General features: G+C 36.9%; 1 protein-coding gene across 2 annotated transcripts in view; it reads left to right on the top strand.

Moving 5' to 3' along the window:
- The window catches only part of LRRC56 (leucine rich repeat containing 56), a 1,529,270-nt gene that overhangs the window by 1,337,402 nt on the left and 165,464 nt on the right, over window positions 1-26,404 (top strand). For both annotated transcript variants that reach the window (XM_044059653.1, XM_044059654.1), the window contains one exon: window positions 561-775. In XM_044059653.1, coding sequence (XP_043915588.1) covers window positions 561-775 — 215 coding nt within the window. The remainder of the gene's footprint in view (window positions 1-560; window positions 776-26,404) is intronic.

The raw sequence follows: 26,404 nt of genomic DNA, 5'->3' as shown, positions 1-26,404 counted from the left end.
GACTTGTACATTGATTAGCATGTGTGGAAGATACCCTGAAGCTTTGGAAGCTGTCTGGCTAGTCTGATCCTTGACAGGATACAACCTATATAGATTAGACTACTGCAACAGTGATCTAATGATAAACATCTATATTTTAACTTTTGAAATTCAACATTCCAGAATGAACTGTTCAGTCAGAATTTCCTCCACTTTGGAGTGTCTGTGCTTAAACTGTTTCATAAATGCACAAGATGTGTTTCCTGTTTTAATGATTATGTATTTTGACTTGTTATGCACATTTTCTTACTTTATATGATGTTATTTAGAGCAGTTGTAAAAAATTAACATTTCTGCATGTTTAGTATCCAATATTTGTATAATTAATTTACTCGTGTTTTCGATTGAATCATTTTCCCCTTTGTATCTGCTGCATCTGCCTCACTCAAGGTTGAATTTGGCATTGCTTTTGACTTGGTGCCCCTTTTTTAGCTAAATTTTCTATCTTGTAAGTCTGAGTAGTAGTTGCAGCAATCATTTACTCATGCAATAAGCTGATAGAATTTTTTTGAATTTATTAGACGTCTTGAAAGTATAAGAAAAGACAGAGAGCCACAGACACTGAAGATAAATCACAGTGATGAAGAAGAGGATGCTTATGATTGTGCAGAAGATGAATGCAGTACAGATGATAGCTATGATGAAGACCTGAAAGCAACAAAGTTCAACAGCTGTAGTCGTATGTTTTCATCAGACTCTCTTTCCAGTCCACCATTACAGCAAGCAAAGTCCATGAGTAAGAAAACTATTTCTAAAATTCAGCAGTTTATTGATAAATCCAATTAATGTATTTATAAAAAAAAATGATATTGTATGAACTTTACATTTCAGTTCATTTGGATTGGGTTGAATGTCAGTGAAATTCTCTTAACAGCACAGCTTATACTTACAGATTTCAGTTACAGAGAACTCACAATGCTTTTCTAGTATTTCAACTTCATCCGGAGCCATCCAAGCTAAGATAAGATTATTTTCTTGATTAACTGCATTTGTATTTGTTTTATACAGTTACCAATACTGTTTTTGAGCATTTTTAAATAATTTTGTTGCAGAAACAGTAATTTCTCTGTTTGTTGGCATTTATAGTTGTGTGTGCCTTCAAATCTCCTTGCAGAAGAGTGAATTAGCCAGGAATGTTGTTGTTTGGTGGTAGTTTGTTGTTTAATCTGCGCTTGAGAGATGCTTTTATTGTGCTTTTACATTTAGAAATTTGAGGATCAGACAGCTTTTATCAGAAGGAATTTACCTAATCTGTCTGTGTTGGGAAACACTGCAGGAAGCTCAAAGTGTGGTTGTTTATTGGCTAGATGGCATAGGAGTCAGTACTTGCGTATTATTGCAACCAGATTCCGAACAGGAGAAGGGGCTCCTTTCCAAGCCGTTCTCTTGCCGAAATATGTTAAGAGGCTGTCTTGGGAAGTGTGTGTCACTGAACTGTCATTATTTTTGAGGGAAATAGCTCATGTGTATAAACTTCCAGGAGCAGTTACAACGGAAAATGCCACATGTTTGAGTTGTTAGGAAGGAGACTGAAATCCAAGACCTGTCAGCATTTCAGTCAGTCATTGTTTCAATTACCTATTGTACAGTCTATATAAAGGAAGCTACTTGAAGTACTGGGCAGGAACATTTGTGCAAGTGCAGCAAATCGTGAGTGATTTGTTATTTTACAACTTTTTTTCTGTCAGCGGTTGAACTACATATAAACGTTTTGGAGAAGAGTGCGTTATGTATGTACGGTGTTCTGTCCACATTGAATTGACAATCTGAATGAAGCCTGTAAATGAAAATGGATGCAACCTTAGATTGACACATTTCTGCTTCAATGCATTTTGCATATATTGGAGGCCATAAAGCATTTGGATTAGCTGGTGGCTGTCAAAGTATCTGTACTATGCAGTATTGGTTTTATTATTTCTATGACTTATATGACTAGAAAACTTACTTGAGCACAAGTATTCCTTCGACAGTTGTATATGTAATGTCACATTAAGACATATCAATCTGAAGTAACAGTCGTTGCATTGCTTTATTTACTTTGTTTCATTTCTTCAACTGATTTTGTGGTACTTACTGACACTTCAGTGACACACACCACTTCCCAAGAGATGTTGACAACATATTTTGGCAGGAGAATGGCTTGGAACTGAGCTGCTTATCCTGTTCAGAATGTGGTTGTGATAACATGTAAGTACCACTTTTTCCTTTGTGCGGAGCTGCCTATCAGGCCATGGTGGTTACCAGTGTCCTGTATAGTGGGAAATGCCTATACAATAAAATTTACCTATAAAGTTAGGATTAGATCCAAAAACATGTTAAACCATGTGGCATTGAAGAGAAATAAGATTAGAGCAACTAGATTGTACATCGAATAACACTATCCTATCCTAGCATTATATCACATCCTGCCCTTAACCCCAGAAACTACTCTAGGAGACCCCTGTTAAAATCCGATCCTTAATCCTAAATAGCCAACCCTAATACAGAATCAGACAACATAGATGTGCAACTTCAAAATGAGTCTGTGGCCAGCTTGGTAGATTTAGTATCCTAAGGTAATGTAGAAAATGTCTCATGGTCACATATCAGTTAATCATTAAAGAAAATACAGTATGCAAGATATATAAATACACAACTTCCTTGGAGGCAAAAATCTCGCATAACAAGGTTGTCAGAAATATACACACTACATCCTTTACACATACCATTCACTACGCACACAGATTGTCTTATGCTGAGGTGCTTAAAAGAAGCATTCCCAAATCTCAATGACCTCCAAAGCCACCTAATGGCAGCACTGTTCCTCAGCAGTCACCAAAACTAACACCAAGCATCTCACATAAGCCTACACCTAATGGTCCCCCAAATGCAAAGCCCATAAAGCAAGCAGGGACTTTACCTAATACTCTTGTCCATGATGCTACACACACACATACTCCAGTCACCTGGCTGGACAGGGGAAGATAATGGTTAGTTGCCTATCTGGAGCCACAATTTGCAATATCATGCATGCACTCAAGTTACTGTACCTCAGGTACCAATATGATTGTGTCATAGTCCATGTGGGTGTAAATGACCTGAGACATACCTCACTGGGCTATATGAAAAGAGCTATAATGGATCACTTGGAATATGTGTCACAGATAGGTATGAGCCTTGCATTGAGCTGCATTCTACTTTTACCAAGGATGATGCCACAGTAAAAACATAAAATGATTGATTTTAATTATTGACTTAGTTTCTGGTCTCACTCCAGAGGGATGCAGTACCAGTCAGCATGGGAGAACATGGTCAAAAAACACTTTATTTGCCAAGGATGGGTTGCACCTTTCCCCCTCTAGGCTTTCAGATAATGGCTAAAAGTTTATCCACCCCGTAAGAGACTTTTTTTTAGGTTAATGCCAAAAAGATAAAACTACCAACATAGTGAAAAAATCTACAGGCAATCTGAAGTTGTTACTGCTCAATGCTCAGAGCTTTAAAAAAAAAAAACTTGACACCCTTTAAGCCTTCCTCACTCTGGAGAATGTAGACATCTGTGCTGTGACTGAGACTTGGTTTAAAGCCATAGAAAATACTCCAGAAGTGCAAGGCTGCAGTGCCTTCCACACATTTAGACTAACAACAGCACAGACTGGGGCAAAAGGTGAAACTGTTTAGATCTATGTTAGCAGCAAACATAACTCCAGGTCAGTTAAACAGGGTGATATCATGGAGATCATCCACATAAAAGTCACCATAAGTAAGGTCCATCGCTGTATCATGGCTAGCTACAGTTCGCTATCTGTGCCCCTAAAGTCTCATGACTCTTACCTAAACCTACTAGAGGTGCTTACCATCCATTCAAACACCCTATTCATGGATGACTTAACTACCCCTCTGTAGACTGGGAAACTGCACTGCTTCAAACTTAAAGGCATAATGCTTTCTGGACTCTATTAAGACAAACACCCTGGAACAGATAGTGCACCCTCCAACCACAGGATCAGACATACTGGATTTGGTACTTCCCATCATGTGAGAGCATTGCAAGCCCTCCCCCCTTTGTGTCATGCCCCCACTAGTAAGGTTAGGTCACAAAGCTGTTTCATTTGAAGTAAAAATGCATCCAGAATATTCAGCTAAACCAGTAACAGGAAGTATTCAAAAGTAAACTACATCGTATTAAGTGACAGTTTGTTAAAATTCAAGGCTCCCTCAATCCACAAGACCACAGCATCCTATACAGAGCTATTCAGAGTATTATACAAACCTGTGAATGGTTGCATAGAAGCTGCCATACCTACTAGAAATAAAACTAAAACAAAGACTAAAAACAAAACCCACTGGTGGAATCCTCACCTAAAACGATATATAATAAAAGAAGAAAACCCATGGCCAAAATCAGGAAAAGCAACTTTCTTAAAGACAAGTGCTCTTGTGTACAACTAAACAAGAAACTACAAGGTCTAATTACCTCCAACAAGGCCAACTATGAGGTCGGAATAGCTTTGCAGGCTAAGGACAATCAGAAAGTCTTCTTCAGCTATGACTGGAAGCTTAGAGGTGACACACAACATTGTGCTGAACTTGTTATGAATGGTACCACCTACACTGATCAAGGTGACATAGGAAAACGGCTGGCTGATATATTCAGCTCAAGCTTCACCCCCACTCCTCCTTAGCTCCACCAGGTGAAATCCCCTCCAACATACTTCCACCAGCTGTCAGCAGTGACCAAGTGCTGGCAGCAATAACTAAATCCAAGAACACTACCTCCATGGGTCCCAACAATATTTCTGGTTGCCTTCTGAACAGTCTAAAACATGACCTGTTAGGACCACTTGCGACACTCTTCAACTACAGCCTTGAAACAGGTCATATTCCAAGTGAATGGAGGACCACAACAGTCATTCCCCTCCACAAGGACTGTCCATCAGCAGACACAGGGAACTACAGATCCATTAGTCTAACAAGCCTAATATACAAAGGCATGGAATGAATTATTGTGGAAATAGACAAGGACATTGGCAACCTACAGACACTGGTGCCATCCAAATTTGGCTTTGTTAAGAGAAGGTCATGTCTGTTTAACCTGGTAGACTTCTTTGAGAAGGTCACCAAGACAATAGAAGAGGGTAAAACACTGCATACTGCATATCTTGACCTGGATAAGGCATTTGCTACAGTATTCCACTCAGGAATTGTTGAGAAGCTCTCAGTGCTAGGTGTAAACCCTTACATAACATAATGGATTGCTGGCTGGCTCACTGACAGGACCCAAGAAGTCACAATCAGTGAGACCACCTCCACTAAAATACCAGTCACCAGTGGAGTAGCCCAGGGCTCTGTGCTCTGGTCACTCTTCTTTTGCATGTGCTACTTGGAAGTCAAGACTAACATTAAAGGTCCCTGTCTCCCAAGTTTGCAATTGACTGTAAATTGGGAGCTATTATAGATTCCCCCAAGATGCAAACATCTTGCAAGATGGTTTAACACACACAAATGACTGATGTCAAAGCCATGGCCTAAACTCAGTGCCAAAAAATGCATTATAATACCCTTTGGGAAACTGTCAATGTAAGTTAATTACTCCGTCCATAAAATGTCCTTAAGAGTTGACCTAGTAGTAAGGGAGATTGGAACATACATAGACAACAGTCTGGCCTTTGACCAACATGTAGTTAAGATAATAAGAAAATCATTCCACGTTGCCCAATTTATTGGTAATGGTATGGCATCCAGGTTCAGGAAATTTATAGTATCACTCTACTCAGCCATTATCAGCCCTATCATTGAATACAGTGCTCCCTTTGACATATATCTAACCAGATACTTGCAACAGTTGGAATACCCACAAAGGTGACTCACCAAGAGAATTTAGGATATGAATGCTCTGTCTTCCACTGATCACCTGAAGGCTCTGTAACGGTATTCAGTCTTTTACAGGCTGCTGAGAGGGGATCTTTGCCTGGCTTACAGGGCTTCCTCAGACCCAGACCTGATGGAGCTGTTGCGCAATACAAACAGCACCAGGTACTCTATATCCAGGGGCTGAACTTCGCATTTAACATCAACAGAACATGCTGGAGAGATAAATATGTGTTACAAAGGATCTCTGCATTATGGAGTAGGCACCCTGTCCATGTAAAATAAAGTTCATCCCTGACCTATTCAAGCAAAACCTTGACAATTGGATGGGAAATCGTAAATTTACCCCCAGTCTGGCCCCCATATCTGTTATGGATAGAGGTCGTCAATAAGAAAAGTATTATCCTAAATAATACCCCCTACAAATCCTTAGCTACCTGCCTGCTAACATGCCCCCATATGCTGCTTAGTATCCTTATGGTTTGGGGTGTGCAGCTAGGCTTGTAAGGACCCTAGTGGTCATTATCCTAGTAACAGCCTACAAACCTGAAACCCAGTTCAGCCACTAGCTCTTTTCTGTCTGGTAAGGTGTCCTCAATTGGCATTCCATTGTGTGACTTTATTCTTTATATTCTGTCATGTCTGTTTTTTGTTATTGTTAGTGCTTGCTATTCCTCCTCGTGGATACCAAGCTTAGTCAGTTTCTTATACTGTACTTTATCCAGTAGAACAGTAGGAATGATAACCATTTACAGTGTGTGTGATGAGATGCTGTAGTATGAACTAAAATGTTTTTGCTTCTGAGCATTGTTTTGATATCATATTGCAGATTCTATAGACTGATATTAGAGTGACTTGAGTGAACGATTTGATAAGTACAAAGACTGCTGCAGTTGAAGGCATACATAAATAATAAACTGCTAGTTTTCGGGCGGAACCAGTATCTAACTTATAAAAACAGAAAACCATGGGTAAAGAAAAATTGCCAACAAAATTACTTACTCATGGGGATTCAGAAATTGTCTGTGATCACAGCCGAGTCAACACCGTTTAGTATGTGTGTGCAACAAGCCCTGAGGCTCATTGTGAATAAATGTGGCCAGGCCAGTGGATGCAAAAAATAGCTCCTTGTTTTAGCCCCAATAGGCACCCTTGGGTAGATTGTGTTAGACCAACTAGAGGAATGTACATACAGCAGTGGTAAACACTGACTGAGCATGAGCTACCTGGGTATATGTCACAAGACCGGTTACACAGATAGTAATACTAGTGTTCTGAATCATTGCTATGACTTAAGGCAAAAGATATGCAGAAAATGTCTTACAGACCAAATTAAGGCTATGATTCATAAGGACTGAGAGTATAGGTGATAGCAGGCAACAAAACAACAGAGACTGACAGAAGATTGCAAAAGGAGGGGATGACCATTGCAGAGTGGAGAAGTGGACTAACACAGACACACAGATAGCCATCTGAAATACCTGACCACAGACCATGTGAAACTCAGTCAGTATTTGGGGGGGGGGGGGTTACAGTGAAGTAACATGATATACTGACATAAACATGTGATTATATCAGTAGTGGTGTATTTTATCAGTCTATCCCTATTATAATGTAAATATAATGAAAAAAACAAACTATCAACCTTGAAGAGATTTGAACATGTTACCCTGTTTAGTGATATTTTCTTAAATATAGGATTAATAAGGTGAGCTATTGCAGGAGTGCTACTGAAGGATTTAGGGAAACGCATCAGGTGAATGTTGCACAAGAACAGAATGGAAGAGAAATCAAAAGACAGGCCTCAAGAGAATTGAACCCAGGACTCTCTGCACTGATATTATTTTAAACACTGCATTAACAAGTTGTGCCCTTGTAGATCTCATCATGAAGGGATCAGAGAAACACACATCAGGGGAATGTCACACATGGACAGAATGCTGGCAGAATAGTGAAATAAAAAATATAACCATGAGGGGATTGGAGCATCCCATTCTGTGAACTAACGATCTATAAAGCCAGCCATTAACAAGATGAGCCATGGCAGCAGTCAGAGTAAAGGCATAATCTTTAGTTCATTTCATAGTTAACAACTGTAGTGTAAAAGTGCGCAGCTCATTTGCGTTACTGATGGCAATGTCAGTAGCACATGCTGTGTGGATTTCACTTCATTTTTGCTTCACAGCAAGAAGTGCCATTTCTCATTGGTTACATATAGACATCGAGGGTGCTCTCCACGACCTGCCGTTTAATGACGATCACAAAAAATTTATACTTTTTTGGGCCTGTGTGTAGTGTGTTTATCTATTTTTTGACCACATTAAAGATTGGAAATGGAAGTATAGGACAGATATGAAAAGGTGAAGTAAGCAGGAGGAAAGCAGAAGGTGAGCAAATAAGGAATGAGTGGGATGGAGGTCAGGTAGAAGGAATAAACTTTTGTTGTTGTGGGATAGGTGTCCATTTTTATTTTTAAGAAATGGAAGTTGGGGAAGGAAGGAGGAGGAAGGTAAGGCAGATAGGATAGGTAGCAGGAAAAGACAGAAAAGAGTAACAGGGTGTGGAGTAACACAGTGATAGGTGAAAACAGTTTTGAGGTGGACATCTGTCAATCGGAGGGAAGATAATGTTAATGAGGGGATTGCTAAATCAACCGGGATTGGCATAGACACTAATGGGAGGGGAACATCTGGTTTGGGGATAGCACTGGGTATTCACTGATAAAGTCTCCACCAGCTGAGACACAGTGGGAGATTACTCATCACCCTGTGTGCTATCACCATTGGGTTTTAGCACAGAAGATGGAATCAGTGCTGGGCAGGGATGAGACTCGAGTTATCAGAGCAAGGTCTCCATGTATTCAACCTTCTTTCAATGGTATTCCCCCATAATGTCTGCCAGCTGTCAGTGGGTGACAAACGTGTCACCTCCACTTGCACTACTACCAGTGGGTAGCATTGTACCAGCCTCCTGTGCAGGTAAGGCAGGAGATATGAAGACAACTGTAGCAGGTATGGATCCAGATGTGCTGAATGCTTCAGCTGGTGGTGTTGGTCCCATTGAAATCATAATCAATATGAAAGCAAAGACAGTTAACAGGAAGATCCACTTTTCCACCTATACAGTGGGAGGTATAAAGAAACACTTTCAACATTGCATAGTCACACCAATACCGTTGATCAGTAACAGATGTGGTAATGTTGTCTTCCTTCCTTTAGCAAAGGAGGTCAGTACTGCAATGCCTTGTATAGCTGGAACAGTGAAGGCACTGCTCCCCTATGTAAGGGATTCCAGTAGCATGAGTACCAGCCTTGCCCAGATCATTCCAGGTATCAGTCCTATATTGTGACCTGGTATAGCCCTCCTTTATGAACCCCTTGATGAACTCCTTATGGAAGACATCCACAAAAACATTGGATTCCGCCTCACACCATCTGTGTGACCTAAAAGGAGAAATACTTTCTCCTTTAGCAGCAGTGATATTCACCTTGAAGAATTTCGATTAAAAATGTCAGATGATTGGTTCCCAAGCAGTTTTTGTGTGTCCTGTCTGCCACACAATAACAGACATTGATAGGAACCTCAATGTGTGACACATGACCAACTCACAAAATTTAAGTACTGTATTGTTGTTTCCATTGACACTTTAAGGTGTGAAACATGATAGTACTCCATCTCTGTATTTTCTGTTGAGAATGTATGCTCTGCACTAACTCCATCAAATGATTATGAACTATGAGTTGACAATTCTTTCAACCCTAAAATAATTGGCTGCCTGTGCATACACAGAGCTCCCCACAGGTGCTCAAGTTTGTGTAGAGCATAATGGAGAAATCTCCACAGTGTTGACTAGGTTTGCTTATCCCGCAAATTGAGAGATTCAGAAACAATAATGAGTTGAGCCCTAATTAACAAAATCGTCATGACTAGAGGGGATGATACATGATATAAGTAAGATGAGAAGCACAGATCTTCATTACACTATCGAAGAAACCAGAATTCGAATCCTGCTAAGAGTGTTTTTTTAAGAAATATTCCTTCTCAAGAAGTTAAATGCTTAAATAAGGCAAGTGCTACTTTTTACACATCTATTTCTTTGTACAGTAGTAGCTTTTGGTCTGCTTTTAACTCTAAAGCCTGTAAGGGATGTCATTTTTTCAGTACTTTTAAATGTGTTGTCAAAAAGCATTTTAAGGGTTACATTACAAATATACTGAATGTAGTTTGTGCAGGCTTGAGGATTATTAAGGTAAATGGTAGGCACACCCCAGAGCTCATATTGAGAGTAATGTTGAAGACCACTGTAGTGTTCCGTGACTTGCACCCATGTAATTAGCTGCAAGCTTTTTAACAGTGCTACTATAATGGTCAGGTGGTGGTGTTCAATTGGAGTTATGTGCTTGCATTCTTGAGAGTATGTGCTCATTAAACACATACATGCCTGATATTTACTTGAAGATTATGGATACTGGTACCTAGCTGTCAGACACAACTATAGCTTACTGTATGACCTATTAGGATAGTAGGAATGTAAAGATTATTAAAGCTTATGTTGGAAAAAGGCTGTTAATTCTACTTCAGTACTAGTAGAGATATGCCTAAAAACCAGGATCTGAAGAAAAGTGCTGCATATGGTGACGTTGCCACATCCACACAAAAAATCCAAGTTTAGAGATCCTGAGAACAGGGTGGAAGTGGAGGAACTGTATCTTCATGGACAATAGCTCTTTGCTGTCCATTCCACCAACTAGCCCTTCCGTGACTGGGCATGGGTTAAAACTGTTAGTAGTGTTAATGCTTTGGGTGGTCTGGATCACAACTATGATGTGGTCTGCCACATGGCCATGGATTTGATCCATGCTGCCACCCACAGAGAAGCTGCCCTGGTATAGAAACACAGGGCAGCAGATAGTAGGCAGTAAAACAAATCACCCCTTATAGAGATAGATTTGTTTCTGGCCTTGCATAAAATCTGTACCACCATTACAGAGTTCCCCCAGTGTGGTGCTATATATTAAGGCAGAGCTGGACAGGTTTCTAGTCCTGATTCCCCAGGTATGTAGTCCTAGTTTATTGTATGAAGAGCTGCAAGACCTTATTATCTTGAATTCTCTAATAAACATGTATGTGTGCAGAAGGAATGGGCCAGAGTATTATTTTTTTGTTATATTTATAGTTGTAAAGATGCGAGCTGCATGTGTAGTTGTAGTTCTGGCTTATAGCTACACTGGATATTTTTTTTCTTATGGTGTATTCACAGTTGACTTTTTATCAGGCACCACACTGTGGTACTGTCCCGTCTGATTTTGGAGGATCTATAGCCTGTGACAATGACAGCAGTATGAACTTGGCACAGTCAGGGGGTGCAGGGTTTGTGTTTGAGACAGAGAGGGTTTCCACTGCATATACTACAGAAACCATGGACACAGTCTCGTTGCTTGTTGATATCCAGGAATCACAAACATCTGAGAAGAAGACAGGTTGATGGAGGCACTTTAAATCAGGGATGTATGCTGGACCCTAGCAGACAGATGTCTAAATCTACCTCTAGCACTCATGGGCATGAAGGTCCACACAGGGGGAGTTGATAATGGCACATGCCAAAGATATGTTTACCTCCCTTCCCCTGAGGTTAGTATGAACATGGCCGCAACACTACATATGTGCAAGGCCATCATGGAGACACAGGCTAATTCCACCACAGCCATAAGAGAGAGAGAGAGAGAGAGTGTGCCAGGCTGTATATGCTTGACCTACGGGAGTGCATATCCCATGTGTGTGATTCCTTGGATAGGCAGAATAACTCATTGGACCATGTAGTGTTAAACTGTCTAGCATAGCAAAGATTCTGTGGTCAAAGTAAGGTGTAGAAAAGTGAATAACATTTGGGTATTTGGGACTTGATTGTGAGGACAGGAAGACGTATGAAAAATAAGAAAAAATGTGTATTTGTGTGCATATATATATATATATATATATATATATATATATATATATATATATATAGTGTACATGTGTGTGTGTGTGGTCACACTCTGTTTTGTCAAATGTTCAAAAATATCGAATGTTCTTTTGCTGACTCGAGACTGAATTCTCTTAATGCCTGCTTCTGTGTATGCAAGATTGAGTTATAGGGAGGAGTGGGAATTTGTCCTTTTCCCACTGTTTTGTGATCTCAAAGTTGGTACATATAATTAACAGGGGATGTGGGAAGGTGCAGGGGCTTACTGCCCTGCAAATTTTTTTTCTCTATATTTTTGCTTCATTCTTTTTGGATCTGTATTTTTTTTTTTTTATTCAAACATTTTACTGTTCAGTGTATTGTTATGTAATTCATATATATATATATATATATATATATATATATATATATATATATATATATATATATATATATACACACACACATACATACACACATGCACACACAATATATACATATAAAAATATAGATTATTGTAAAACAGTTGACATCTGTTTAGTCAGTATACCTTTAATCTAAAAAAATATCTTAACAGAAATTGTTGACACAACAAATAAGGTATAAAAAAGTCTAAAAAAAAGTTTTTGCAGTTGGGGAGGTTGATACAGTGAGACTTAAAGGTTTGTGGCTTTTTTCTTGTGTTGACTATTTGTGTTTAGATATTTTTTTTGATTCAACATTTAGCAACCAAACATACAACTATTTTAAAGTAAAACCAACCACTCAAAGAACATTGTGAATTTTACCCACAGAACCTCTGAAACTGGTAAGGGGTATGACTTCCTGACCAACCAGCAGAGCATAAGACATGACACACAGCACTTGAATCTGTAACAAAAAAAAAACTTCTAACATTCATTGAAAATGTATGTAACATAGATTTAGTGCTTTTGTTCCTGACCTGGAACTTCATCAGAATCTTAATCCCTATTGCATCATTTTCTTTTATACAGAGTCTCTTAAAGGACAAGCTACTTGTGAACACAATAATAAAAAATGTTCAAAACAACCATAAATAGTCACTAAATAATATGAGCAATATTTTGATTTCAGCTTTAAATCATTTCCACAAATTCAAAACTAACAGAAACTAATGGATTACAGACCTGTATTTTTGGATTTATTCTCAACAAGGCATGACCTTACCCAAACCTCCTAATTCTCACTCAACTAGTTCCATGACTGCTTCATCTACTTTTTGGTCTAGAACATCTCTTGATGAGATTTGTACAGCAGCTACATGGTCCAATGTTCATAACCTTGCACGAGGGCCACTCAAAATCAGTGTAGCTGGGGATTCTGTCGCATGGGTTGAGGAAGAATGAAAAGAACAGCATCAAATTTAAAAGTTATGTGTACACCATAACCAAGCATCTGTGTTGCCCATTTTCATTCTTCCTCAACTTCCCTCCATCCTCCTATCTCTGGAGAGACCTATCAGACTGTTTTTTGGAACCTATACTTCTGGATTTAAGCCCCTCCTTTCTCTGTCAGCTATTCCTGTCTCTGTTTAGCTATAGGTGCCTATGGCAGTAAACTCAATCTGATGAAACGAGGATGGAATAGGGCATTATGGGTGGGAGGAACTCGAGAGCTGGAGTTGAAGTCTGGAGTATGCAGCCAAGTCTGATGCGATGGTCGGATCTGAACCCATAGACTGAGGAAGAATGAAAATGGACAACACAGGCACCTAGTTATGGTGAGTACAAAAATTTTAATTTTAGTCTGTCTAGTTTTTGATCATTTTAGATTCACTCTGAAAAGATCACACTTCTTTGTTTGTTTGAGAGTTCATTTCATGAGATAGTCAGAAATATACACACAAACTCACATGTGTGTGTGTGTGTGTGTGTGGTGTATGTATGTGTGTATAATATATAAAATTATATAATGTGGTATATGTGTATTGATATGTATAACGCGTGCGTGTGTGTGTATATATATATATATATATATATATATATATATATATATATATATATATATATATATATATAGACATATATAATATATAAAATTAGATTACTGGCTTTTCGTTTAATGCATTTTTCATTAAATCGCAGTTTATTGAATGAAATTCATTGAAAGTGCATGTCACTGAAATTGCATTTCATTGAATAACACTTTACTGAAACTGCATCAAAGTTTAATTAATCACTGCTGGTATGGTTTAAAGTCTTAGCAAGAATTAAAAGGCATTTTTTTTATCATTTATTTCTTTCCAGTGCTGACTGTCATGTTGTGTGCACATCATTAGGAGTTATGAGCACCAGCACTGATTCATTGTGGGTGGTGTTTTCTCTTTACTCTGGTGTTGTACCACCATAGAGTTAGTATTATTGGGGGAGTGAAGGGGTCTAGTCCCCCAGCAAAACTGAAGTTTTTTAAAAAAAACTTTTCTGTGCTTTGCATAGCCAGTGAAATGATTTTCAATTAATTGTCAATTCAATGAATGGTAATAAACTGTGTGTGTGTGTGTGTGTGTGTATCTTTGTCAAATAGAACTAATACTGATGTCCATAATGTCAGCACCAAATAAGCAATATTATTCACATGGATCTGCCAGTCTTCCATCTTTGCCCATGCAAAAACTTAAAATACGAAAGAAACAATGTTTTACAGGTGAATATAAGCCCCCTGTACCTCCTGTTAATTATATATTCTATATCTGAGATCAATACAATTCTTAGGGAAGTGGAAATTCCCCAACCTATAGAATCATCCAGTCTGCTGCTTTTGTCAACAGGTGTCAGCTGTCTGTTTAGTCAAATGTTGTCAACTAAACAGATATCAAACAAAACACCGTTCAACAAAAGTAGTGATTTCCATATATATGTGTGTGTGTGTGTGTGTGTGTGTGTGTGTGTGTAGTACTCAATAAGAAAGGAAGGGAAAACTATGACCAAACACCCATTGCAGGAAAGCTATGAACCTATTACTTTGTTAACATCAGCAGGAAAGAAAAACACTGACTCTTGTCTCTGGATTGAACATAGGACTTCCTGCATTCTGTGCAATTGTCTCTGCCACTGGACCAAGAAGGTGAGAATGGACTGCTAGGTACCTGGTTACCTCCAACAGCAGTTTCTCCTTTCAGCTAGGAAACCAACATGATGCAGATATATTTTTATTTATTTTGAGCACACAAGCATCAAAAGCAGAAATACATATATATATATATATATATATATATATATATATATATATATATAAACATATATATATATATATATATATATATATCTTTAGTAGATCAACAAGAAAGACTTTAACTTCTAAAGAGTGAAACGTGCTTCAAGGTACAGCCTTGGACCATCTGACCCCTTCTACGGTTAATTATATATACTAATGCAAATTTCCCAACCTCAGGGACTGCTGATCTTGCATACTTCTTGACTGTCTGTTTTTATCCAAACAAAGAATGTCGGCAAAACAGGTGTCCACATTTCAGAGTTTTGATTATAGTAAATGCTTCCATATGTAGATATTTGTGTGTATATATTTGTGTGTCCATGTGTGTGTGTGTGTGTGTGTGTGTGTGTGTGTGTGTGTGTGTGTGTGTGTGTATATATATATATATATATATATATATATACACACACACACATATATGTGGATACATGTGTGTGTGTGTTTGTATATACTTACTTGTTTGCTTTTAATGTCATTATTTTCTTTGCATTGAGGAAAAATATTCTAGTATTAAGAAACTTTATTAAGAATAACATGAAACAATGTCTAGTTTAAGAAATTTGACAATTAACCTCCTACCCTTTTTGTTAATTGACAAAGGATCTTCAATATCCTCCTAAGGTACCATCCAGCCCTGACAAAGGGGACTTCGGTTTAACATCTTATCTGAAGCAAAGCACATCAGAAATGCAGTTGCCCTCTAAGTCTTCATTACAGTGTCAGCGCTGGTACAAGAATCCAGGCATGTGGGGGCAGAGCCCAAATCATCTATGTAAAATTATTGCCTTTTTTTCAAAGCTCTTTTAGTACAGATCATTCATTGAAGCAAAAAAAAAAAAAAACAGGGCAGCAGATAGTAGGCAGTAAAACAAATCACCCCTTATAGAGATAGATTTGTTTCTGGCCTTGCATAAAATCTGTACCACCATTACAGAGTTCCCCCAGTGTGGTGCTATATATTAAGGCAGAGCTGGACAGGTTTCTAGTCCTGATTCCCCAGGTATGTAGTCCTAGTTTATTGTATGAAGAGCTGCAAGACCTTATTATCTTGAATTCTCTAATAAACATGTATGTGTGCAGAAGGAATGGGCCAGAGTATTATTTTTTTGTTATATTTATAGTTGTAAAGATGCGAGCTGCATGTGTAGTTGTAGTTCTGGCTTATAGCTACACTGGATATTTTTTTTCTTATGGTGTATTCACAGTTGACTTTTTATCAGGCACCACACTGTGGTACTGTCCCGTCTGATTTTGGAGGATCTATAGCCTGTGACAATGACAGCAGTATGAACTTGGCACAGTCAGGGGGTGCAGGGTTTGTGTTTGAGACAGAGAGGGTTTCCACTGCATATACTACAGAAACCATGGACACAGTCTCGTTGCTTGTTGATATCCAGGAATCACAAACATCTGAGAAGAAGACAGGTTGATGGAGGCACTTTAAATCAGGGATGTATGCTGGACCCTAGCAGACAGATGTCTAAATCTACCTCTAGCACTCATGGGCATGAAGGTCCACACAGGGGGAGTTGATAATGGCACATGCCAAAGATATGTTTACCTCCCTTCCCCTGAGGTTAGTATGAACATGGCCGCAACACTACATATGTGCAAGGCCATCATGGAGACACAGGCTAATTCCACCACAGCCATAAGAGAGAGAGAGAGAGAGTGTGCCAGGCTGTATATGCTTGACCTACGGGAGTGCATATCCCATGTGTGTGATTCCTTGGATAGGCAGAATAACTCATTGGACCATGTAGTGTTAAACTGTCTAGCATAGCAAAGATTCTGTGGTCAAAGTAAGGTGTAGAAAAGTGAATAACATTTGGGTATTTGGGACTTGATTGTGAGGACAGGAAGACGTATGAAAAATAAGAAAAAATGTGTATTTGTGTGCATATATATATATATATATATATATATATATATATATATATATATAGTGTACATGTGTGTGTGTGTGGTCACACTCTGTTTTGTCAAATGTTCAAAAATATCGAATGTTCTTTTGCTGACTCGAGACTGAATTCTCTTAATGCCTGCTTCTGTGTATGCAAGATTGAGTTATAGGGAGGAGTGGGAATTTGTCCTTTTCCCACTGTTTTGTGATCTCAAAGTTGGTACATATAATTAACAGGGGATGTGGGAAGGTGCAGGGGCTTACTGCCCTGCAAATTTTTTTTCTCTATATTTTTTGCTTCATTCTTTTTGGATCTGTATTTTTTTTTTTTTATTCAAACATTTTACTGTTCAGTGTATTGTTATGTAATTCATATATATATATATATATATATATATATATATATATATATATATATATATATATATACACACACACATACATACACACATGCACACACAATATATACATATAAAAATATAGATTATTGTAAAACAGTTGACATCTGTTTAGTCAGTATACCTTTAATCTAAAAAAATATCTTAACAGAAATTGTTGACACAACAAATAAGGTATAAAAAAGTCTAAAAAAAAGTTTTTGCAGTTGGGGAGGTTGATACAGTGAGACTTAAAGGTTTGTGGCTTTTTTCTTGTGTTGACTATTTGTGTTTAGATATTTTTTTTGATTCAACATTTAGCAACCAAACATACAACTATTTTAAAGTAAAACCAACCACTCAAAGAACATTGTGAATTTTACCCACAGAACCTCTGAAACTGGTAAGGGGTATGACTTCCTGACCAACCAGCAGAGCATAAGACATGACACACAGCACTTGAATCTGTAACAAAAAAAAAACTTCTAACATTCATTGAAAATGTATGTAACATAGATTTAGTGCTTTTGTTCCTGACCTGGAACTTCATCAGAATCTTAATCCCTATTGCATCATTTTCTTTTATACAGAGTCTCTTAAAGGACAAGCTACTTGTGAACACAATAATAAAAAATGTTCAAAACAACCATAAATAGTCACTAAATAATATGAGCAATATTTTGATTTCAGCTTTAAATCATTTCCACAAATTCAAAACTAACAGAAACTAATGGATTACAGACCTGTATTTTTGGATTTATTCTCAACAAGGCATGACCTTACCCAAACCTCCTAATTCTCACTCAACTAGTTCCATGACTGCTTCATCTACTTTTTGGTCTAGAACATCTCTTGATGAGATTTGTACAGCAGCTACATGGTCCAATGTTCATAACCTTGCACGAGGGCCACTCAAAATCAGTGTAGCTGGGGATTCTGTCGCATGGGTTGAGGAAGAATGAAAAGAACAGCATCAAATTTAAAAGTTATGTGTACACCATAACCAAGCATCTGTGTTGCCCATTTTCATTCTTCCTCAACTTCCTCCATCCTCCTATCTCTGGAGAGACCTATCAGACTGTTTTTGGAACCTATACTTCTGGATTTAAGCCCTCCTTTCTCTGTCAGCTATTCCTGTCTCTGTTTAGCTATAGGTGCCTATGGCAGTAAACTCAATCTGATGAAACGAGGATGGAATAGGGCATTATGGGTGGGAGGAACTCGAGAGCTGGAGTTGAAGTCTGGAGTATGCAGCCAAGTCTGATGCGATGGTCGGATCTGAACCCATAGACTGAGGAAGAATGAAAATGGACAACACAGGCACCTAGTTATGGTGAGTACAAAAATTTTAATTTTAGTCTGTCTAGTTTTTGATCATTTTAGATTCACTCTGAAAAGATCACACTTCTTTGTTTGTTTGAGAGTTCATTTCATGAGATAGTCAGAAATATACACACAAACTCACATGTGTGTGTGTGTGTGTGTGTGGTGTATGTATGTGTGTATAATATATAAAATTATATAATGTGGTATATGTGTATTGATATGTATAACGCGTGCGTGTGTGTGTGTGTGTATATATATATATATATATATATATATATATATATATATATATATATATATATATAGACATATATAATATATAAAATTAGATTACTGGCTTTTCGTTTAATGCATTTTTCATTAAATCGCAGTTTATTGAATGAAATTCATTGAAAGTGCATGTCACTGAAATTGCATTTCATTGAATAACACTTTACTGAAACTGCATCAAAGTTTAATTAATCACTGCTGGTATGGTTTAAAGTCTTAGCAAGAATTAAAAGGCATTTTTTTTATCATTTATTTCTTTCCAGTGCTGACTGTCATGTTGTGTGCACATCATTAGGAGTTATGAGCACCAGCACTGATTCATTGTGGGTGGTGTTTTCTCTTTACTCTGGTGTTGTACCACCATAGAGTTAGTATTATTGGGGGAGTGAAGGGGTCTAGTCCCCCAGCAAAACTGAAGTTTTTTAAAAAAAACTTTTCTGTGCTTTGCATAGCCAGTGAAATGATTTTCAATTAATTGTCAATTCAATGAATGGTAATAAACTGTGTGTGTGTGTGTGTGTATCTTTGTCAAATAGAACTAATACTGATGTCCATAATGTCAGCACCAAATAAGCAATATTATTCACATGGATCTGCCAGTCTTCCATCTTTGCCCATGCAAAAACTTAAAATACGAAAGAAACAATGTTTTACAGGTGAATATAAGCCCCCTGTACCTCCTGTTAATTATATATTCTATATCTGAGATCAATACAATTCTTAGGGAAGTGGAAATTCCCCAACCTATAGAATCATCCAGTCTGCTGCTTTTGTCAACAGGTGTCAGCTGTCTGTTTAGTCAAATGTTGTCAACTAAACAGATATCAAACAAAACACCGTTCAACAAAAGTAGTGATTTCCATATATATGTGTGTGTGTGTGTGTGTGTGTGTGTGTGTGTGTAGTACTCAATAAGAAAGGAAGGGAAAACTATGACCAAACACCCATTGCAGGAAAGCTATGAACCTATTACTTTGTTAACATCAGCAGGAAAGAAAAACACTGACTCTTGTCTCTGGATTGAACATAGGACTTCCTGCATTCTGTGCAATTGTCTCTGCCACTGGACCAAGAAGGTGAGAATGGACTGCTAGGTACCTGGTTACCTCCAACAGCAGTTTCTCCTTTCAGCTAGGAAACCAACATGATGCAGATATATTTTTATTTATTTTGAGCACACAAGCATCAAAAGCAGAAATACATATATATATATATATATATATATATATATATATATATATATATAAACATATATATATATATATATATCTTTAGTAGATCAACAAGAAAGACTTTAACTTCTAAAGAGTGAAACGTGCTTCAAGGTACAGCCTTGGACCATCTGACCCCTTCTACGGTTAATTATATATACTAATGCAAATTTCCCAACCTCAGGGACTGCTGATCTTGCATACTTCTTGACTGTCTGTTTTTATCCAAACAAAGAATGTCGGCAAAACAGGTGTCCACATTTCAGAGTTTTGATTATAGTAAATGCTTCCATATGTAGATATTTGTGTGTATATATTTGTGTGTCCATGTGTGTGTGTGTGTGTGTGTGTGTGTGTGTGTGTGTGTGTGTGTATATATATATATATATATATATATATATATATATATATATATATACACACACACACATATATGTGGATACATGTGTGTGTGTGTTTGTATATACTTACTTGTTTGCTTTTAATGTCATTATTTTCTTTGCATTGAGGAAAAATATTCTAGTATTAAGAAACTTTATTAAGAATAACATGAAACAATGTCTAGTTTAAGAAATTTGACAATTAACCTCCTACCCTTTTTGTTAATTGACAAAGGATCTTCAATATCCTCCTAAGGTACCATCCAGCCCTGACAAAGGGGACTTCGGTTTAACATCTTATCTGAAGCAAAGCACATCAGAAATGCAGTTGCCCTCTAAGTCTTCATTACAGTGTCAGCGCTGGTACAAGAATCCAGGCATGTGGGGGCAGAGCCCAAATCATCTATGTAAAATTATTGCCTTTTTTTCAAAGCTCTTTTAGTACAGATCATTCATTGAAGCAAAAAAAAAAAAAAAGATTTTGATCACACTGCAGTTTTGATAAATAGCATTCTGAAAGTCATAATACAGTATGACCTGTAGAAATGGAGAAAAGAACTGAATGACTGTGATCTGATAGTTGTAGTTTGAGCTTTGAGGGTAGTACTTGTAAAGAATCTTCCCACCCTTACATGCAGGTATGCATATTATTTGCAGATGTATTGTACATGTGGTGAGTACCTCACAAAAATCCATCTTACTATTACCAGTACTTTAAATATGTTTCCTACCTTAGCTTTTGATTATGTGTGTTAGAGTCACTCAAATTCACACTATGATTTCAGTCTCATACTAGAATTAATTATTTTGAAAAAAAAAAGAAGCAGTAAATAAAAAGCGCAAAGCACTCTTCCAGTCTTTCGATTGGTCTGAAAAGAAAATGAAAAAGAGCATGGTCAAGAAAGTTTGGTAAGATAGCCTGACACTACTACAGAATTTGACGTCTTGTGACAGATGTGGGTGAGCTACGCAAACTATCTCCTAATGCCTCTTTTAGGGCACAGCTATCATGGAGATTTTTGTTAAAGATTGATTTAATGTCTGCAATAAAAGCATTTCAGATCTTTCGGCAAAAGTGATACATTGCAGTATTGAACTTATTGCCACATGTCAGATGATGCATACTCTGAAGGCAGAATTGAATCATGATGTGAATCACCCTAGTATATTCACATACTGACTGGAGGACCAGGAGAATTGGACGTACCAGTCTCCACCAAAATAACCTTTCTTTTTGATGTTACAAAGGACTGTAGAGGCTTTCTTGTAACAGTTCTTTGATCCCTGTACTGACCACTTTATTATCATACCTATTAATAAAATATGCTGCATAGAAAGAGTTATTTTGGTGACTCTAGGTAGTCCTTCATTTTGGTTAACAGTGATAGTATGCATTTTATTCTTACTCTGTCATGGATGAGATCTTAAATAATCTGCAGGACCCTTGAAGAATTTTCGTTAAATTTTTCCAAGTCCTTTGGGTTTCTAATATCATGATGGGAATGGACCCCATTCCTAATTGAAAGTGTGATTATAGTTTATGAAATTAGCATTATTTCAGTCTTTTATTTTAGTCAAAAGTGCTGTTCACAACAGCCACAATGTGCCAAGAATTGACTCCTCCTGCAGTTCATATGCACTTACATCTATCAGTAGCATATCTGAATAAGACTGTAAATTCTTTTGCTCCAACCTTTGGAAATGTCTGGGTATCCTTTTTCTTCATTCCCCTTATTTCTGCCTGCAAATCCTGGTATTTTATGACTTTGTGTTTCTGTACGCATGACACTGTAATCACAGGGTGTAGCAATTTCAGTGATCATTGCTACTTTTGTCTTCTTTCCATGGACTGTTATATCTGGTTTTCTCACATTTATTTTTTGAACTTTTGGAAATGGGTGACCCCATGTGATATAAGCTTCAACATTCTCTATAATGCTTTGTGGCTGATGTTACTTTGCTTCTTGGCTACTTCAGTATTGTAATGATTGTACAATCCCCAATACAACAGTCTTGCCACACTATCATGCCTTTCAGTATACAGGCCCTCTGCCATTAGTGTATCATACACAGCAACAAGATGTGCAACTTTTTCCCGTTCTTTGTTACAGAACCTGCATTGTCTGTTTCTGCCACATGTTCGTTAGACTTTGTAAACTAATGTGTATATAGTCTACTATCCTGAGCCGCTAATATTAACCTTTTATCTGTTGGTTTAAATTCACCTGTCCTTAACCATTTCTGAATCAGATCTTGATTGACATGAGGGCTGTTCCAAGAGTGTTCTGTACTTGTAACAATATTTATGCCTTTTCCACATTTCTTGCCTTCTCATCTGATCCTTCTCCTTATATTCTTTCTTTTGTTTTTTTGGCACATCAGTTGCCTGATTTTTGTCTACTTCTGATTTGGTTTCCATTCCCTCTTGATACTGATATGCTTCTGCTAAACTAAGTAGGAAAATGATCTTAGATTTGTTCTCTGCATGTTTCAAAACTTTCACTATGTTTGAATTTGATGAGGTTGGCAGATAATGTATGTAGTCCTGCAATTGCAGATATACACATAAAATCAAATTCAAGGAGGCCCATACCTCCTTCTGAGCGAAAAATGTATAATCATGGTATACACTGATTTTTATATATCATTTGATAGGGGTGAAGCATTTTTCTTGTTGTCCAACTGATCCACTACCTTTTGGGGTTGGTCACTCTCCCCCAAAACTGTAAGAACAGGGAGAGCAAATTGGTTTATAGCTTGGACTTTGTTCCTAGATGTCAGGGCTGTTTTCAGTGTTAATTTTAGTTTTCTAAAATATTCCTCGCCAAGTTTTTTTTTTTTGCATTTGTTCATATTTTATTGGCAATCTTTCATCAGTTGTCAAATATTTAAGCACTCCCTCCTGCTCAGGTTTTTTTTGTCCCATTCTTATTCCATACTGATATTTTCTTGGTGCTGCATCTTTCCTACTTTAAATGTTACTTTTGGAATTCTATCAAGACCAAATGATATTTGTATATCATCTGAGAAAGTTTTGACCACTTCCAGTTGTGCTTTCAGACCCAAATCTGATAAATTACATGCTTTAAATTGTCCACAAAAAGACAACGAGAAATCTTTACACTTTGTTGTTGTCTGGGAACCAAATTGTAACCATGACCTGATTTGTTAAGTGGACAGCATTATGGGCTTGGGGCAAGACAAAAGGGCATTGGATCAAAGAGTTACCCTGGATTTGAATTTTTATCCTTGGGATAATAATTTGTCCTTTATCATGTCATAGCTGCAAAGTGGTTTGTCATTGTTTCATTGTCACTGTAATGTAACTGATCAATGTAGGGTGTGCATCTTGTATATCAGTGGGGATGAATGTGGGATGCTGTAAAATGCTTTTTTGCAGCCTATCCATACTAAACTTGGATTCTTCCCCTTTTTACAGTTATCCATTATGACTTTGTTTGACAACAAATGATCGTCAGAAGGCAAGATGTTGGTCTATAGTTTTTAGGATAGCTTGCAGGCTCACTCTTAAGGAGGAGTATTGATTTTCCTATTGTTAACTAGTTTGGCGTCTGTTCAGGATGCATATAAAAGTAGTTCTTATTTAGGGCTAAGTCTTTGTGTGAAGATTTTAATACCTTTAGCCAGAAGTTAGGTACTGCATCTCGGTCTGGTGTTTTAAAATTTAGTTGATTTTCTTAATTTTGCTCAGTTTCTCTGGCTGTTGCTTTATCCCATTTCACATGCTGTACATTTGAAGTTCTTACCATTTCTATTGCTTCCATCCTTTCATTTTTTTTGTTATGTTCCACAGGGTCTTAATAGATATTTCTCCAAAATGTGTCAGTTTCTCCTTTTTTGGTGGTGTTTCTGTTCCTTTTGCTTTGTTTTTCTCTTCTGTATAAAACTTTTCTGAGTCATATTCAATTAGTCAAAAAGAAAAAAGTATGTGGGAAGCGTTGAATGCAGAATATATACAATGTCTCAATTAAAACTCACTGAGGTTTCACTGACACAATTTGTAACGAGCACGAATGCCTCCTTGCTTGACAAAACCATTCACTTCCTCCTTCAACAAAAATTCCTCCGCAAGACAATAACTTGCTTAAAACGAACAAAGTACAAGCGTTCTGCAGAGGTTGATAAAATATTTATTTGGACAACGGCAAGCGCTTTCAACTTGTGGTCTTCTTCAGGCCAATAACAATTTAAAATGTTTCACAAGCATTTAAATATCCTAACGTTAGAAAATACAGTGATGTCACATCCTGAATTAATTAAAATAGCATATATTACTATATTATTTTAATAACATATAACACTGCCTATAAACCTATCCCATATTTCACATCCAGCTTACTATCACCCGAACCTTAAGACTGTATGTTAAACACTGATATTATATAAATATTCGAATAAACATACTACTTATTACTCATATAAATTATCATGTATAAATCCCTACACATAAAAAATAAAATAATACAAAAGAAAAAATTATTTGCTTTAACATAAAAAATATATAATATATAACCTGATGCCACTTATATTAAAAGCAAAATAATACGTCATGCACTATTCAAAAGTATATATCTGTATTGTGTTTCCATTAAACCTGTGTTGAAATGTAGGCCACTCCATCATTGATTATTTTGTCCTTATTTGAAGTTTCACATTTTATAACCATCTCCCCCCCCTCCCCCCCACCAATCTGATTTTTTCCTTTTTCCCATTCATACACATACACATTATTTTTGTAAGGACACACACTCATACATGATATTCCATATAAGCAATGATTTTCTTTATTTATTTAATGTATGTAAAGGTTGTCACACATTTGTACAGCAATAAGGTAAATTGTTGCTATCATATAATATTTGTTATGTTATAGATATGCTTGCTATACATCATGCAGATATATACTTTTGAATAGTGCATGACGTATTATTTTGCTTTTAATATAAGTGGCATCAGGTTATATATTATATATTTTTTATGTTAAAGCAAATAATTTTTTCTTTTGTATTATTTTATTTTTTATGTGTAGGGATTTATACATGATAATTTATATGAGTAATAAGTAGTATGTTTATTCGAATATTTATATAATATCAGTATTTAACATACAGTCTTAAGGTTCGGGTGATAGTAAGCTGGATGTGAAATATGGGATAGGTTTATAGGTAGCGTTATATGTTTTTAAAATAATATAGTAATATATGCTATTTTAATTAATTCAGGATGTGACATCACTGTATTTTCTAACGTTAGGATATTTAAATGCTTGTGAAACATTTTAAATTGTTATTGGCCTGAAGAAGACCACAAGTTGAAAGCGCTTGCCATTGTCCAAATAAATATTTTATCAACCTCTGCAGAACGCTTGTACTTTGTTCGTTTTAAGCAAGTTATTGTCTTGCGGAGGAATTTTTGTTGAAGGAGGAAGTGAATGGTTTTGTCACGCAAGGAGGCATTCGTGCTCGTTACAAATTGTGTCAGTGAAACCTCAGTGAGTTTTAATTGAGACATTGTATATATTCTGCATTCAACGCTTCCCACATACTTTTTTCTTTTTGACTTATTACGTTTTATTTGTGTGGGAAGTGGAATAGTACGCGAGCGTTTTTTTGGATTTTATATTCAATTAATTGCTTATTTTGTACTTTTCCTTCATATTTATCTGCATATCATCTATGTTTTCTGCCTGTGTTTTAGTTTATTATTTGCGATAGTGCATGCTGGATCCTAGTATATTCTAATACTGCACATTACTTTTATCAAGTCTGTCTTTCTAAGTATTTTTGTTGATCTGCTCTCTCTTATATACTCCCCTAGCAGTGACACCAGTTGTCTTATTTCCCTTATAGTTT

Source organism: Protopterus annectens, chromosome 17.part0, assembly GCF_019279795.1.
Source record: "Protopterus annectens isolate FY-2018-M chromosome 17.part0, PAN1.0, whole genome shotgun sequence".
Taxonomy (NCBI): domain Eukaryota; kingdom Metazoa; phylum Chordata; order Ceratodontiformes; family Protopteridae; genus Protopterus; species Protopterus annectens.
This window is presented reverse-complemented; position numbering and strand designations above follow the sequence as displayed.